The sequence below is a fragment of the Impatiens glandulifera genome, chromosome 6 (genome assembly GCF_907164915.1).
Source record: "Impatiens glandulifera chromosome 6, dImpGla2.1, whole genome shotgun sequence".
NCBI classification, from domain to species: Eukaryota; Viridiplantae; Streptophyta; class Magnoliopsida; order Ericales; family Balsaminaceae; genus Impatiens; species Impatiens glandulifera.
Genome location: NC_061867.1, coordinates 42006270 through 42024802, shown reverse-complemented (window position 1 = coordinate 42024802; position 18533 = coordinate 42006270). Strand labels below are relative to the sequence as shown.

The window sequence follows — 18533 nt, the reverse complement described above, 5'->3', positions numbered from 1 at the left end:
CCGTCGCCGGCGAGATTAGAGAGAAGGAGGAGAAAAGCGGAAGGGAAGAAAGAGAAGGGAAGAAAAGAAATGAAAAAAAGATGGCCGGATTTTATTATATAGTAAGGGTATTCTGGACTTTTCACAGCGTCTCACTTCGCGAAACGCGAAGTCCCTTCGCGTTACGCGAAAAGGGTATTTCGTCCAAAAAAAAATTAAGTGGTCACCAGATCAATTTCAATTATCTGGTGATCACGAGGCAAATTTCCCCCTATTTTAGGGTCATTTCGTCCAATTTCCCTTTATTTATATGTATAAATATTCTTATTTTTTATTATTTATAAATTAATTTTTAATATATAACTCTTTATTTAAATTACTAAATAAAGTAGTGGTGAAAGTAGTGGTAAACCCTTTCTCTTCTTTGAAGTCCAGTCATAGCCTGTAGCGCCATCTCAAGAACAGTTCCAATCGAAGCTTTCAGCATACTACCGAAATGGCATCTCCGTCAAGATTGGAGGTTCTTTCTCTCTTCCGTTCTCTTCTCCGGACATCACAGAAATTCACAGATTATAACATAAGGGAATACACAAGGCGTCGGACAATCGACGCATTTCTCCAGAACAAATCCATCTCTGATCCTGCTTCTGTATCCGCCGCCTTCTCCGACGGAAAGTCTCAACTGGAGGTTGCTAAAAGACAGGCAATTGTTTACTCTGTTTATGCTCCGGATGTGAAGAGTATAATGGAAATCAAATGATAAGTCGGGGAAGTAACTGTTATCTCACTTTCCTCCCTTACATCGAACAAAATTGAATGTTTTTTGATTAGGCAATAGGGTTTTCCTTGATACCCGGAATCTGTAATGAAGATATTCACCCTCTTATCTAGTATTATTATTAATAACAGGTTTTCTTGATGAACTGATAAGAAAATTGGAATCTTTTTTCATTCCTATTTTATTGATTTTCTATATCATGATTCTGGATTTATTGGTGTATGAATTTAATATTTTGCTGGGTTTCAGTTCTTGAGGAAAAGAACCCAAGTCTTAGAAATTGACATTCATGTAAATGTAGTATGATGGCAAATTGAATGACTATACTATATGAGGATATGCATGGTAAAGATGATTCAAAGAGTTAGAGTAACATGGTTTTTGGGCAGGTGTTCTAACAAGCATTCTTGAATAATTAGGGTATAAGTATAACTATATGAAATGTAAAGGATGTATATAATCCATCCAAATCCTACTAAAAGATTAGCCCATTGTGGCTTAATCCATCTCTTCTTCCTTAATCAATACAGGCATTATTATCCCTCGATTCTGTACTGATTCTGAGCTCCTATTTGGAAACTAGTATTTGAAAAGAACTGATTTTTCGTTTGCCATGAGAACTGTGATGTAGGCAAAATTTTGGATTGTGATCCAGATTATTTTTTGGATCAGTTTCCAGTTTTGTTATGCCAAAACAGACCAGTTATTGTCTAGCTTGAGCCTCCTTGCAGCATCTTGTGCACTTATATTTCTGTCTACTTGCTTGTTTAGTATCATAGGTGAGAAATAAGAGTTTCAAAGATTGAATACATCAAGATGGAAATATATATTTTGCAACTACACTTGAAGAACTTGAGTATATATTCAAGTTATTTGCTACTTTGTGGTTATACTTCTTAAATATCCTTCATTTTATCTTGATTTCTTGTCTTTTGTTCCTGGACAAGTAAATACGTATTATCTTGGTCAAAAATTTAGTTTCGATTTAGACAAGTTGTGCAGAGTTATACCTTTAGGATTGGAATTTGCCTCTTTATCAACTGAATAGCATATTCAAATCTCTAAAGTAGAAATTTGAGCTTATTTGGTTAAATTTGGGCATGGACATCTTCCTCAAGAATGTAGTGCGAATGAATTATGATTAATGATTCAATGTTCATTTTGCTTCATCGACATGTGGTAAACTCTTTTTGCTTTCTTAACTTTTAAAAAGGACTAAACTTGCTTTTCACTTTTTTTTTTTGTGAACTCTATCTATTTCTTAAATCATCTATACATAATTTTTGCATCTCTTTAATTCATTTTTTTGTTCTCTCTGAAATGCATATCAAGACATTAATGGAGTTAGTAATTTTTAAATATCTTGGAAGCAAAACAAACTTTTAACGAAAATTTTGGAAGCAAAATGAACTTTTGTTTTTTCCTTAAAAGTGTTATTGTTTGAGATGCATTGTATCTGAAGTTGGTTGTCAAGGTTGTTCATGTGTGGAATTGGTGAAAAAACCCAATACTTCAATAAAGTGTCTCCTGCCAATAAAAAACTTATATCAGTATATAATGTTAGATTTGCGTTTGTTTAGAAAACATAGGTTGGTTGTATAAGATATTTCATATGATCTGTTTGCTCAAGAGGACTCTGAAGGCCTCTGTTTCTACCTTTTATGTCATGTCTTCTGCCCATGAGACTTTTGGTCCTCTTTAATTAGGATTTCTTGACATGACATTGGCAAGAACTTCTGATTTAATTCTCTACTCTCCTGCACATTTTTGGCTTATTATGTCGCAGAAACTTCAAATAAACCAATCTATGTTGGACATTGCAATATTTTCCCTATTTGACACTTTGACATGTTCTACTATATTTGGCATTGTTAAAGGGTGAGCAAACTAATATTGTGCCTATTTGGAAATACTTTCTCGGTTGGGATCCGAAAGAGAAATTGTCAAAAATAAAACTTAGTTAAACACTTCTTAAATTCAAACCTATAAAGAGTTTGCAAATGGTAATATGTCCTTACTCTTGACTAGTTGGTCAATGTTTTAATGTTACTCTCATGTTGGTGCTTCTAATATGGATGAGTATTGGGTAATATTCAAATTGTCCATATACCTATTTTAATTTATGGTCTACTTGTTTTATTTGGGGTTGACTTGATTTAATTGTTTATATATATAATATAATGAACAAATTCAACATTAGGGTTCTTATGTTATGGTGTAAAACTAGAAAGGGTTCTGAAATTTATGTTAGGTAGTATAAGAGGAGCAATGAAAGCATAAATGATTTATTATGAATCAAAATACCTTGTTGAGACAAGTAATGATTTTCGAGATGAGTAAGAAAGTTTTCAATAAAAATAATATATCAACACGTGATCCACACAATACGAGAATATAAAAGTACAATACTTAGATTTAAAAAACTGAAATTGAAAAATGCAAACCCAAGTGTAGCATATCATACACATGAAGCTTCCTATGACACATTTCATTAAAGATGACATAGTGATAGTGTACAAATACACAAAGTTGTTCAATGTAAACATCTTTATGTAGAAATTTATGAAGAAAATCATTGCTAATATCTAACTGATCTAGGTAATTCGTGTATATGTAACAAATAGTGAGATGATAATACAAATTGTGGTTGGTTTAACTACCAACTTAAAGTATCCCTATAGTCAAGTTCGGGTTGTTCGTTAGTATCCCTATAGTCAAGTTCGGGTTGTTCGTTAAAGCAACCAATGCGATCTTTGTGGATTGAGGAGATGCATATTGATTTTGACAGACAGTAATAAAGTTGGTACCTAATATGGTGATATGCTAGTTTCAGTTTTCTATTATGTTATATTTTGAATTTGTTCTTGATTTTGTTTTTGTTTTTTTCTTGATTTATAGAGTGATCTGTTTCTTTAAATCCTTCATAACTACTTTTGAAATGATGAAAATAACATTCTTTAAAACACTCAACAATCAGTTCATATCCCAGTGTGAACTTTTATATTTTACAGATTATAAACAATTTAACAACCAGTTCATATGCCACACAAGAAATTACACAAAAACAATTGACTACACTACACTATATATAAACTTAAATGACAAACAAAAAATTCATTTTAATATTTCAACTACATAAAAACAAACATTGATTACACCTTTCAGCGGATCAATATATGTAATAACGCTTAAATGTTTAATGGTGGTATTATGTTGGAAGTCAATAATATTATTTCAACATACAAATAACAACAATGACATAATTATAAGTTTATCTGTAATATGTCTTATGGAAGGAAAACAGTTCATATAATCATGTTTATAAATAACAAGTGTTCAGACAACAATAACTTCACCACCAACATCAATAAAAGTCATTCCGAGCTTCTTCCGACTACTTTCCCAGTAGACGTCGGCCGCGTTGGGACACACCTTTCACTCGAGAGTTCAGCTCATCAATGTCATCCGCGAAAGGATCCAGTGCTTTATTTTGTCTGCCATTATTATTAGGTCATATCAGCATTCATGTTGCAACAAAATCATACCCCATATGGAAACACCTATTATGCATCTTGTTCAGAACTAAATTTGTCAGTGACAAATTGATAAATTTGTTTTTGTTTTTGTATCTAGAAATAGATCTAAATACAGAAACAAAAACAATAAGCATTTTCAAATGGGAACAGAAGGTGTGGCTTTAAACTTGTTTGATCTTGAGTTATTTAGGTTTTTCCAAAGAAATCCTATATTACACATCCTTCTAAGTATCAAATAATTAATCAACTCAAATACCAAAATACTTTTACTTAACCTTTTATAAAATATAACCCAAAATCCCAAAAAACCCACTTTTTAAATAAACAAGATTTTGATTTTATAACCTTCAAATAACCCCACATCAAACAAGCTCTAAAAGAACATATCACTAACCAAACCTAATAAGCAGAATGAGAGTGGGAGAAAGAGAGGATAACGAACCTATCGATTTCAGAACCCATGTCGACAGCCATGTCCTTGAGGCTATCCAATACACTGCTCAATTCAGAAAGTGAATCGTCCTGCTTTGATTTCTCCACCTGCATATAAATCTCATCCACATTAGTCTCTCATTTACTCCATATTTCTGTTACAGGTTTAAAGATCTGTTTATATTAGAGACAGTTTAACACTAGTGTTACTAACCTCAATTTTCTGGTAAACATCCGTAGGCTCGGCATATGTTGTTCGAGCGTTTGAATTTGCCTTTGATGTAGCTGTCAATCCAAGTTTCTCACGCTGCTGTAGATGATCACCTTTTCTCTGGACCTCGTCTGAAAAGGTAAACAGACAAAGAACAAAAGGGGAGGAAAAGTATGCCAACTGTTAAAAATCTCTACAAAATAATAAATTTTCACAACAAATGATTGTTTTGGTTTTTGTTTTCAAACGAGTCCATTTAAAGATTCACATTGATTAGAGATATGGAAGAATAAAGCCCCACTAAATTTTCTTATTTTGCTAAAATGTTATTTTCGTGATCAATCCTAAAAAACATTACATCATATTCTCTCTTTTTTCCCATCCTGATGCTAGAAACTATGTGGGTTATGATTTGTGAGGCGATCAAGGTCGAGATTTTTGGGATTAAAGATTGATTAAGCAAAAACAGCCAAAATTAAAAGGACTAGAGAATCATCCCAATTGCTCTATGGTGGGTAATATGGGGAGAAAGAAACAAAATAACTTTTGAAGAAAAATCTCTCAACAATGATATAATAAAATGATTGTTTTTAACGACTTTTACATCTTTCTTAAAGGGTGGAAGCGTCTAAGGCTAGGGAGTTTTCAATATCGTCAACGAGATGATGAATATATAGATTTTCGGCTAGTACGATTTTTCCTTATGTTTTAAACGCTTTCAGGGAATGAGAATAGCCCATTTGTTACTCTTACCGTAAGGAATGAGAGTAGCCTCTTTCTGCATTCTATTCTTTTTTCATTTTTTGTTTTTTAAATCAAGGTTTATTCCCTGAAGGAAGCTAGCACGACCCACACAACCATGCTCCCCACTTCAATGAAGGCATTCTTAGTGGGAATCGAACATGATTTAGGCAAGACTCTTTCCACTAGAGCTACCTTGGTGAGTTGCTCTCTATTCTTTGTTAATAATATTTTTTATCTTTTAAAAAAATCTATCCTCTAACATTATAATAAAGTAAGAACAATGACAGAAACAAGTGGGTAAGATGATGACCTCTTGTTATGGTAGGCCCTGAGATTGGACGGTTTTTAGTTGGCTTCCATGTTTTTGAGAACATTCCTCCAAGACTCCCCATAAGCTTCTCACCCTGAAAAAAAAAAAACCTTTATGAAGTCTACAACATACTAAGAAGTAAGAACTAAGAAGTCTACAACATACTACATGTTATCAAGTATTTAATCTAAAACCCATTTGATTAATATATCTATATCGAAGAACCCATAAGACAAAAATAAGTATACCCTGCTAAGATCATGATCAATGTCAGCTGCAGCCATATGTGTGCGAGTAAGTTTTTCGCCTTGATCATGCAACTCAATCATAGTCTTGGTAGCAGTCTCCCTCATGTCTTCCGCAATTTTCAAGCAGCTATTAACTGTCTTTGTGGTTTCTTCACTCTTATATCCTGCATAACTTTCCAATTCTTGCACTGACTGATTATCTAACCCTCCCGTATCCTTAAAATCATTCTTGTATTTGTTTCGGGCAGATAAAAAACCAGATTGTGAAGAGGCTTGCTTCCCACCATCATCGAATAAGTTGGCTCTGGCATCTTGGGTAGGCTCAGAAGAGACAGTGTTTGAGGATTTAATGTTCTTGTCATTTGAACCTAAGGGGGGACTGGAACCTGAATGGCTGGTTTGGCCAGGGTTAACTGCATCTTGTTTAGTATGCCTACGGAAATGAGGTTTCTTCAAATCGAACATTGTCTGTATAGAGAAAACGCAATATTAGGAAGTAGTAAGTCGAACTGTAATAGCTTTGCCGAAAATAAAGTACTGTGCTATGTTATAAACAAAAGTGACAGGAAAGTGTCCACAAAATCTTATGTTCTAAAAAAATAAAAACTGTGTTGATGATGATCCCCAAAAATCTACATTTGTTATGTTCAACAAAAATCATAATGATCTTCTAGACTAATCATTGTTTAAAAAATAATCTTATCATGAACAATAATAATCTCTATACTAATTACACTTCGGAACATGATCTAGAAAATAATTTCAATACCAAATGAAGCACTGTAATCTGAAGCAACAAATTACACTTTGGAACATGATCTAGAAAATAATTTCAATAGCAAATGAAGCACCTGAAGAAAGTAGACAGTAGCAGTTTCCAGTTTTGCTTGCATTTCAGTCTACTACTCTACATGATGATGTTTAACTATTTTTTTTTTCTCAGATTCGCTTAACTTGGTTTCCTACTTGTATGGACTTGATTATGATTTATCTTGGGAGGCTCAAGAGATTTTACAACTCATCAAGAAGCTGTTACAGTCTACATTCTTTTCAATTATTTATTTTGCAAAGACAATATGTTTTGTCAGCCTACAAACATTGATATACCCTACTGTTTGCAATCTGGTTTGTACTTTCCTTTTTCTGTAATAGTAATCACAGTGTAATCTAAATCATGATCCAAATATAATCTCTTCCAAAACTTATCTTATTCCAAACAAAACAAAATCACTTTCAGTTTTAACTTTTACGACTTTTCAATCAATTCCTCTTGTTGTGACAAAATATTAGTTTGCAAATAGGCTATATCCAATTCAAGCTCCTGAATATTCTGATTGAATTTAACCTTTTTCCACTTCGAAAACCCAGAAAAACCCAGGTCTTCATTGATGAAATAATGGTGTTCTGAACAGAGAAAATACATGTTCTTTCTAGGAAACGAAATTTAGATCACACGGAGTATAAAAGAGAAATTAACAGCGATATAATTGATAGAACTAGAGCTAGCCTGATGAAAAGTCAACATGATGATCAAAAAACAAATATGATTAACCCAAAGGGGGTACTAACAAGAAGATCCAAACATGAAGATCAAGAAATTGACTGACCTAAAACCATGCAGATGAAGTCTAACAAAGAAGCAAATTCAAACCCAGAAAAAAGAAACCCTACAGATTAGTTGGAGAAATTCGAAAGATACCTGAGACTTTAGCGAAATCAAAGAAAGTTTCTGATCAGAGAAGGTGGTAAGGGCGTTCAAGACGATGAATGGTATTGATTTTGTCACAAAATGGTTGATTTATATTCATGGGTTTCCATTCTATTGATTTGAACTTGTCAAGTTGACAAAGGAGACGAAGAAAAGAATAAGAAGATGATAGTGAGACGAAGGGAGGGAAGGAAATGGTTAGAATGGGTCAATATTGGATTTTAAGGGCTTGTTTAGATTGAGATTATTTGAAATTTAGGTTATTTAAAATAATATTTTGAGAAAGTATAAATTTTGAATGTGATAGAAAATAAAAATAAAAGTGAAATAATATTTAATTAGGTTGAATTATTTAAATAATTTTAATTGGACTAAATGATTATTAGATATATGATTATTTAAAAATAATTGTCTTAATGAAAAATAAATGTTAATTAGATGATCAAATTACAATCAATATTTAATATTTTTAAATTCATAAAACAAATTCTTATTTTTATTTATAATTTAAATAAGTAATTCTATTTAATGTCCAAATATTTGAATAAATAAATTTCATTCAAGTAATCAAACCAGCCTTAGAGTTTGTTTATGGAAAATTGACTTTCCAAGTCAATTTGTTAGTCTTTAATCAAATTCATTTTAAAATGTATTTGTTTAAAGTTTTATTTTATTTTAATTAACATTTTACAAATATTTTATCAATCCAATTGATCTTTATTGGTATAACAAGTTGCTTGATAATCACATTATTTTAAATAAAATTATTGGAAAATTATCACATTATTTTAAAATAAAATTTATTGTTGAATGATCCATTTGGTTACCTCTAATGAAAATTGATAACACTTTATTGTGAATTAGTTTTTTAATAATATTTTTTAAAATAATTAGTTTTAAATTTTAATTCATATAATTCACATCAAAATCAAATAGGACATCAGGGATTATAATGAGTTGATTCGGGTTGGGAAATCAAATGGTTATGTTTCTCAATCTTTCTGACCGATTGGTCGTAGGTTCGAATCCTACATGGAAAACATTTCCCGATTGAGTCTCAACTGTTAGTAAACGGTCATACTTCCTTCACCCAAACTTAAACAAATCCAGTGTTTCACTAAGATTTCAAATAGCGGTCCCGAATTCAAGTTGATTCTATTTTGCCTCTTCCTTAGAGAAAGACGATCAAAATCCTCAAAAGGATTCCTCCTTTTGCTGATCTTGTTAGTACGTTCTTGCAAGAGTGGGAGTCTAACTTTTTGCTTTTAATCGTATTACCATTCTTGCTCCAAACCTATCAACTCTACCATGATCCCAACGAAAATTTTAAATATAAATCATCCCGCCCCCGATCGGGGACGTGGTTTCTCCGCGGTGCACCGAAAATCAAGAAACAGTTTAAACTTTAAATATAAATAATTCAATAAAATAATTCATATATTTATAGTTTTAAATTATCAAAAATCAAACAAATTCAACAACAATTATTTTAAAATATTAAATACCCAAATAAACATTCAATAATCTTTAAAAATAATTTAATTTATTTAATGACATTAAATAAGAAAAAATAAAGAGTTTTTTTAGTAAAAAAATATTATTTTATTAAATAAGAGAAAGTAAAAAAAATTAGACATTAAATAAGTATATATTAATTATTTTAAATAATTATCAATAGAAACAAATAATTGTATTTTTTGATTTGGAGATCGATGCAGGGCATGTAAATATTATCTCTGTCCCGAACTCCGGTCAACATATTTCGTATTTTTCCCGATTTGCCCTGATTTTCGGTCAAAACAAGAAAAATCACATCAATCGGTTCAGATCAATTACCGCGAGACGGTTTCAAATTGTCATCCTATATTGAAAAGATAAAATGGTCTTTTTATTTTTCTATCTTAAAATAAAAAAATACCAATATCCATTTTCTCTTCTTCCTCTCTCCTTTCTTATTCAGAGCTTTAAATCACACGAGGGTTCGGGAATCGATGCAGAGCGTGTAAATATTATCCATGTCCTAAACTTCGGTCAATATATTTCGGATTTTTTAGATCTGTTCAGATCTTCAGTTAAAACGAGGAAAAACTATACCAATTGATTCGGATTGATTACTGTGAGGCGGTTTCAAATTGTCATATAATCTAAGACATTAAAAGGATAAAATGATTTATTTTTTTCTTTCATGAAAAATAAAATAAAAAATATCAATGTCTTCCCTTCTTCCTCTCCCATTTCTTATTCGAAACTTTAAATCACATGAGGTATTATATCTCCTTCCATCTTCTACTTTTGATCTATTTTAATTTTGTTTACAAAACCGATGGTTGGCCCGGTTGGGAGTTTAGGTCTAGTAATTTGTTGTTTACTTTTTCAATTTGTTATAATATTGGTATTTATTATGATTTTCAATCAAGTAGACAGAAAACAGGTATCATAAATTTAATAATATTATTAATCCAAAAACTAGTACTTATTTCTTCCCTAGTATGACTTTTCCACTATTGTTTGGATCATCTTCCAACCTATCCACCAATCAAACTATTGATAGAGATGATTGTAATATCAACTTTTGAACTACTCTCAATAAGCTTCTGAACATGGATTTTTTTGAAAAGTTTTTGATTATTTGATATACATATCAATCTTGAGGATGATACAACATTTTGGTCCTAGAGCCGGGCATGTTCTTTGGGCTGCCCGATCACTAACCTAGAAAAGAAAAACTCTTGTAACGATAAGTTAACCTACCTTAATTGTACATGAATAATAATTTTGTGTTAATGATTTTACACTCAACTTTAGTTAAAAATGTTTTTTTTTTTAGTTTTAAAACTTCTAATGGGCCAACTGATCATACCCAAGAGAAACAAAAACAAAAAAAAATCTTAAATGGAAAGCATAGGCTAAGAAATCTCTGAATCACTCAATCCCACTTTGTGAACCTAACTTCACAACCAAACTGCTAGATTTGTTGCCCTACTCCAACAAGTTTGAAAGTAGGTCATGGAAATTTTGAATTAATAAAATTTCTTATCACTTGCCTCCATTTTGTTTATGCCAATCTCACTTATTGTCTAGAGTTTATCTTAATTTTCCAAGTTTTCATTTATGGTGATATTAGTCATAGAAATGCAAGTCCTCTATAAAATTGATATACCCCTATCAAGAATTTTCAATATTTGATGGTCAAGAAAAAAATTTAATCATTTATCTATGTTATGAAGTTCTTGACCTGAGTGTCATCTTATAAAGTTAAGGTAACAATAGTTTTATTTTAATATATTTTAACTTTAAAAAATTGTGAAAATTTCAAATTAATTCTATAAATTTTACGATTTTATAATTTTAAATAAGGTTAACGAGTCTGATTTTAGTAAACTCTTAAATAATAACTCTTACGATTTTAAATTTATGATAATAAAATTTTACGTTTTAATGAGTTTATAAATAATCTCGATTTTACAATTTTATATGATTTTACATTATTAAAATAAACAAATTTATATTTTTAAATTAAAACAAATATATTATTTATTCAAATTAATTGATATAATTAATTTTGTAAATATAACTTTTTTTATAATGTCATTTATTATTATTATTTAATTAATTTTATAATTAATCCTATCTATATTTTTAAATTGTTAATGTATAAAATATTTAATCATGTATATAAATTATAATAATATATAACTAATATTTTTTTTTTAAAAACATGGTCATCACACAAATTTAGATTGCTTCATATGCATAAATGAAAGAAGTAATAATTCAATTTGAAACAATAAATTTCTTGACTAACTTCAAATAAAGCCAAGAACTACACACTATGGAACCCTACTTTTATCAATCATTACAATCCAACCACAAAAACCATGTCTTTCCATCTACTAATCAACCAAAAAACAAAAATTTTAAAAATATTAATTTCTCATCCACTCTAATGTTTTCCAATTTATGGAGGAAATGTTCAATAGATCCAAACAATGAAGTGATGCCCATCATCTATAACCCAAATTACCTCAAGTCTCATAAAAGGAAAGTTTATGTGGCAAAAAAATACATAAATTTGTTTTTTTTAAAACATCCTCTTTATCAAGATATAGCAATGACAATTGGAAGACCAAAAACCCTTCTCTTCTTTTATTGTTTTTTAAAATATTCTACACTAATATCAGTTGAGTTCTCCAATTTAGATAAACCTATCTATCTAATCACAACCTAACATCATTAAACAATAATAACAAAAAAATCTTTATATTTCAACAAACAAATAAACATATTTTAAATATTAAATACAATGCCAATACTTAGTCATAAATACTAAATAGGACCACGAGCCATGGCCTACCGAAAACAACACATGAACCTAATAACTTAGGGCTTTAAAAGCATAATTATAACTACAAATGTTGACATCACAAAATAATGAGTGCGAGTGTGTGAAGGGTTGGCTGCAGAATCAGAAGGGTTCGCAACTGGTCGAACTCTTGGACTCGATGTGGGAGGAGTGTCCACCTCAGGCTGATCCGTTGTAGATGGTGAAATTTGTGTTGGATCAGACGTCGAAGCTGTAGAAAAGAAAAATCGATGTTAATTTATTTGAATTTGTCTTAAAGAGTAAAATTATTTCATGAATTCACATTTTTATGAATGTCATAAAATGTTTTTATTTTTTATTTTTTTTATAATAATACTAGTTTCATATTAAATTAGATTAGAGAAATAATTAATTAGGTTTTTAGATTGACCTTTTCAAAAAAGGTTTGATGATGATAGAAGCAAATATTTATGGCCTATTTTTATGTTTGAATATTGGTAGTAGGTAAACTCCATCTCAAATTCTAAATTATCAATAATTAGTTTAATCAAAATCCAAATAAATCAGATTTGTTATTCATTATTACATCCAGTCTCATTTTATAGGGGATATATAACATTTTAACAACACCATTTTTAACAACCCTAATTTACTTTTTTTTTTTACTTTTGCAATAAATAAATAAAAATCAATATAGTTATTTTTGAAGAGAATATTTACCTTCTGGACTAAGAGAAGGAGATTCTTGATCTGGAGACATGGCTGGGACAAAAGCACTAGGACCTGTAAAAATTAGGATTGGATATGAAATTCTATGTATTATATATTTTGATAGAATCATGATTGAAAATTTTAAAAAATAAAATTGAAAGTAGTCAAGTCAATATTCTACCTGGTGCTGGAATTGGGGCTGCTGAGGCTGCAATATTTAATTAAAAATTTGTTACTTATTAGTGAGATTAAATGAATAAACTTACAAAGAAGATCCATATTTCTATGAAAACAATCATTAGTAAGGCGAGAAAGCAAAATGAATTTCATAATTATAATGTCGTTACCTTTACATTGAATAGGGACTCCGGGCATGTTACATACTCGAGGGAGAGAAATGGCTGAGATTCGATTTATCGGAATTTGAAAAGGAACACCTCCCGTTACTATTAAGCACAAACAATCTTTACCATAGCCCATTAGAGTTTTCAACTGATTGCAACAAGTGGCTGTAGGTGAAGTACCTCCATTTGCAGTGCTATTTGTAAGGAAATTCAAACATGGTGTTAGTGTTCCTATCATTGATGGTGTACAAGGTGATTGGATTTGTCCATTTGTTAGGAGAATCATGATAGACATAATTGTAACAACAAATGACAAGGATTTGGCCATTGCTTTTGATAGGTAGGAAAATTATGGAGATTTTGGTGATTGAATGAGAAGAAAGTGGAAGAATATATAGAAAAAAATATTGAAATTGAAGAAATAAAGGAATGAGAAGGGTTTTTGTGGCTCAACTACCTTAACTAACTTACATGAAATTTATGAACTTTTCCTCTCTTATGTATGCATTCATTACCAATAGAGAAGGTGAGCTAATCTTTCTTTGTGACCATGTGTATTATTATTATTGGTTCTGTTTGAAAACATTTGGATCTTGATGGAGTTGAACAAGAAATTAATAATTAAATTTGTTAATATATAATTATAAAATATTTTCGAATATTATTTTATCTAAATCAATGTTATAATAAGTTATTAATTTTTGTTTACACAACCCAACTCTAGATCTAGAGATGAGGTTTCTAAACAGGTTATATTATATATTACATTTTATAATTGGTTTATTTTTGAGAAAGTATATATTTGTTAAAAAATAATAATATTAAAAAATATATGAATCATAATTCAAAAAATAATATTTATATTAAATAAAATATAAAATCACATAATAATTTAAATTATAATATCTAAATAATTTGGATAGTATTGAAAATATTACGTTTTTTTATTATCTAAACTTGATTAAATTTTTTATTTTTAGAAGCTCCATACAATATTTATATAAATGAGAATACCATAATATTATCACATTTGAACTGATTTTTTAGTATTTTAAAGAATGTTTGTTTTATTATTTCAAAAGTAATTATAAAGGAACTAAATAAATAAACGCATTAAAAAGTACTCGTAACTCAATCTTAAATTAGAAGAAAGTTTGAGTTTTCAAACTCGGACCATTTAAAAAAGAAAAAAAACACTCAATCACGAATATCGCAAAAAAGATCACCAATTTTAAAGATAAATAATCTCCTCTCACTAATTGTTAGTTACAAATGACCTATACACCAGTTAGATGTTAGAAATGATTTTTTTGAACTGTTTCTACATAAGGAAGTCTATATGGAACAACCTTGTGTATTTGTACACCCTAACTTTCCAAAGCGTGTATTCGGTAATCAAATCAATATGCTGGAATTGATTTGATTAACGAATAATAAGAAATCATCCATTTTCCTCTAAATTGAGAGGAATAAATCTAATTCCTCTCCTTCTACTTTTTCTCTCATAATGTCCATTTTCATACCCATAATATATTTATTTTCTCTATAATATTTATAATAAGATTGAGCATATTTTCTCTCACACTACACTTCTATTAATCCTATTCAACTAACTCCATTTATGTTTTGATATGCATTTCAGTAAGAACAAACAAATTGCAAGAAAATGAAATAAAGATAGGCAAAAGTATGTAGAGACGATTTAAGAAATAGATGGAGTTCATAAAAAAAAATGTAAAAAGTAATTTATTGAGTTTATCACATGTCGATGAAGCAAAATGAACATTGAATCATTCATCATAATTAATTCACACTACATTATTGAGTAAGATGTCTATCCATATATTTAACTTCCTAAAATTTGAATATGCTAATCAGTTGATAAGGAGGCAATTTTCAATCCTAATGGTATAACTCTGCACAACTTGCCTACGAAAGTAAATTTTCGACCAGACAAATCAAGATAATACGTACGTGCAGGAACAAAAGACAAGAAATCAAGATAAAATGAAGGATATTAAAGAAGTATAACCACAAAGTAGCAAATAACTTAATATATTCTCAAGTTCTTCAAAGTGTAGTTGGAATATATATATCTTCTTCAGTCTTTGAAACTCTTATGTCTCACCTATGATACTAAACAAGCAAGTAGACAGAAATATAAGTGAGATGCAGCATGGAGGCTCAAGCTAGACAATAACCAGTAACAGAATCAGCAAAAGAGGGAGACATTAATAGGTCTGTTTTGGTATAACAAAGCTGGAAACTGATCCAAGAAAAATCTGGATCACAATCCAAAATTTTGCCTCAATCACAGTTCTCATGGCAAACGAAAAATCAGTTCTTTTCTAATACTAGTTTCCAAATAGGGGCTCAGAATCAAAGGCTAATGCCTATATTCATTAATGAAGAAGAGATGGATTAAGCCACAGTGGGCTAGCTAATATTTTAGCAGGATTTGAATGGATTATATACCCTCATCAACCAATCCTTTACATTTCAGATAGTTATACCCTAATTATTCTAGAATCCTCTATTAATTAGAACACTTTCCCAAAAACCATGTTACTCAAACTCTTTGAATCATCTTTACCATGCATCCTCATATAGTATGGTCATTCAATTTACCATTATACTACCATGTTAAACAGTGACATGAATGTTAGTTTCTAAGACTTAGTTAGATCTTTTCCTCAAGAACTAACCCAGGAATACCATCATCCCTAAAGGAAAAAGTAAATCCATACACCAATAAATCCAGAATCATGATATAGAAAATCAATAAAATAGGAATGAAAAAGAATTCCAATTTTTTTTTATCAGTTCATCAAGAAAACTTGTTATTAATAATAATAATACCAGATAAGAGGGTGAACATCTTCATTACTGATTCCGAGTACCAAGGAAAACCCTATAGACTAATTAACAAACATTCAATTTTGTTCAATGTGAGGGATGAAAGTGAGATAACAGTCACTTCCCCAACTTATCATTTGATTTCCATTATACTCTTCACATCAGGAGCATAAACAGAGTAAACAATTGCCTGTCTCTTAGCAACCTCCAGTTGAGACTTTCCATTGGAGAAGGCGGCAGATACAGAAACAGGATCAGAGATGGATTTATTCTGGAGGAATGCGTCTATTGTCCGACGCCTTGTGTATTCCCTTATGTTATAATCTGTGAATTTCTGTGATGTCCGGAGAAGAGAACGGAAGAGAGAAAGAACCTCTAACCGTGACGGAGATGCCATTTTGGTAGTATGCTGGTATATAGATGATTGTCAATGTCAAAACAATAAACAGTTTATTAATGTGAAGGAATAATGGTGACATACATATATACAATTGTCAATTTTATCATTAGTTCATTAGATGGTGGGTGGCTTTGGGGAGGTAAATCATGATCGAAATAGTATACAATATCGTAAAATAGACAAATCACTAAACTAGTTCAACCAAAACTCTCAAAAGGATTTACAATTCATATGATAATTCCTTATCACAATATTATATGTCATTACTTAGAAATATGCTAAAAGACATGATGTTGTTAGGGTGAATCATTCCAAATAATAAAATTGAAAACCCATTTTTCAGTTGATAATTCGTGCGATGCTAGGACAGGTCTCAGAGGTGTGTTTTCAAAGGGCGCCAATTAAGATAAAGAAACAGAAACAAATATGACACTTGCTAAGAAAGTATGTAATGGGGGTATTGTTTTCATGTTCTTAATTGAACCAATTCCAATTGAATTGAGCAATATTCTGCACAATAATAACCTTCACTAGGCCAAAGATAAGTATAAATGGATCATGCACTCACTGTAATCAAAGGAAGCATCCAAATTGAACCTTTCTTTTTCTGTCTATATACAAGTTCTTAGACAGATTCCCAATTGGCCAAGGTGGTGAATCCTTAAAGAAAATATCAACATGACCAATGAGTGAGTGGTCTGATTTTGCATCTTAATTATCACATCACACCAAATAAAACAAACAAACAATTATGTTTTAGCACTTTCTGTTTCTAATCAGATAATTGAATAATTTGTCTAGATAATTATTAAAGTACCTTCAGCTTCAATTGAAACCTTAAATCATATAACAATCAATCCACAAGTTTAATCATTAATTTTTTTAAGAAGCATCACACATGAAAAATTATCAACATTAAGAAAATAGAGTAACTCAAAATATTGTATTTAAGTGATGTTCATGGATCAAAATAGAATATTTGATTGATATTTTTGATTTACAGATGGGTGTTGCGATTAAAATTAAGGAATACTGAAACGAAGAGCAAGTTCTTTTAGAGGGTTAGATAGTTAACCTTCAAAGTAATGGATGGTCCTGCGAGCGGACAAGGGAAGGCGAACAGGCAAGAGTAGGCAAGGGTTACTTCTAGGCCGGCGAGCGGCTGGATTTTGCGGAGGTTGCCTTCGCCGGAAGTCGCCACTTGCTGGAAGGAGCTGTGCGATGTTTTTGGGAAAAGGGTTAATTGAAAAAAATATTATTTGTATGCTGCATTAATACAATTCCAAACCGAAAACTCGTAAATCCTCAAATTATTTTTCAGGACTCAAAAGTTAAAGCCCTATTTCGTGTATTTCGTTTTTCAGATTTAGTTATATATAACATATATTTTATTTATTATTTTATTTCAATGTTAATAGTATTGTGTTTCCACTTTTGAGGCTATACACTTATTGGTGAGAATCATTTCAGAGTTTACCAATTGTGTAGATAGATAATATTTGTTGCAAATAAGTTGGACAGACTCATTTCCTACATAGTCGAGAACTTATAACATGTCGAATAATGATGTGCATAACGCTGCTTTAGAGATTTTATTGACATCCATTTTTACCCACATGTTTAGATATATTTACTATTTAGATTTGTTTATTTTTTAGATATATTTTCTCTTCAAATTGTTCATTTTCGAGACGTCTTGTCCCTAAAAATGAAGTAAAATCAGTGTTCTAAATGGCGGCCGCCTAGGCGGTAGGCGGTCCAACACTGCTCCGCCTATACATGAGACGGTCAAATTATTTAATTATTTATTATTTTTAATTAATTAATTACTAATATTAATATATATATATATATATATATATATAATATATATATATAAATTCAATAAAAACACTCCTTATCTCCTACTATTTATATAAATTTTGAAATGATTCTTTACATTCCAACTCATT

At 30.4% G+C, this 18533-nt stretch overlaps 4 protein-coding genes across 4 annotated transcripts; 1 reads left to right on the top strand and 3 right to left on the bottom strand.

The window, feature by feature from the left end:
* Positions 1-381: 381 nt before the first annotated feature.
* On the top strand, positions 382-969 carry LOC124942423 (LYR motif-containing protein 4). The gene has a single exon (XM_047482928.1). It carries the CDS (start codon positions 476-478, stop codon positions 737-739), a length of 264 nt encoding a protein of 87 aa, XP_047338884.1. The 5' UTR covers positions 382-475; the 3' UTR covers positions 740-969.
* A 2878-nt stretch (positions 970-3847) lies between these two features.
* Positions 3848-8115, bottom strand: LOC124942322 (SNAP25 homologous protein SNAP33-like). Its single transcript, XM_047482800.1, has 6 exons — positions 7938-8115; positions 6239-6706; positions 5991-6084; positions 4940-5067; positions 4736-4833; positions 3848-4251 (listed from the first exon to the last, which is right to left on the bottom strand). Exons 2-6 carry the CDS (start codon positions 6701-6703, stop codon positions 4152-4154), a joined length of 885 nt encoding a protein of 294 aa, XP_047338756.1. The 5' UTR covers positions 6704-6706; positions 7938-8115; the 3' UTR covers positions 3848-4151.
* A 4211-nt stretch (positions 8116-12326) lies between these two features.
* LOC124943634 (non-specific lipid transfer protein GPI-anchored 20-like) lies at positions 12327-13680 on the bottom strand. The gene is made up of 4 exons (XM_047484113.1): positions 13329-13680; positions 13163-13189; positions 12991-13053; positions 12327-12520 (listed from the first exon to the last, which is right to left on the bottom strand). Exons 1-4 carry the CDS (start codon positions 13651-13653, stop codon positions 12327-12329), a joined length of 609 nt encoding a protein of 202 aa, XP_047340069.1. The 5' UTR covers positions 13654-13680.
* Positions 13681-16051: 2371 nt separating this feature from the next.
* LOC124943975 (LYR motif-containing protein 4-like) lies at positions 16052-16588 on the bottom strand. The gene has a single exon (XM_047484426.1). The coding sequence runs from the start codon at positions 16576-16578 to the stop codon at positions 16315-16317; it is 264 nt and encodes an 87-aa protein (XP_047340382.1). The 5' UTR covers positions 16579-16588; the 3' UTR covers positions 16052-16314.
* Positions 16589-18533: the final 1945 nt, after the last annotated feature.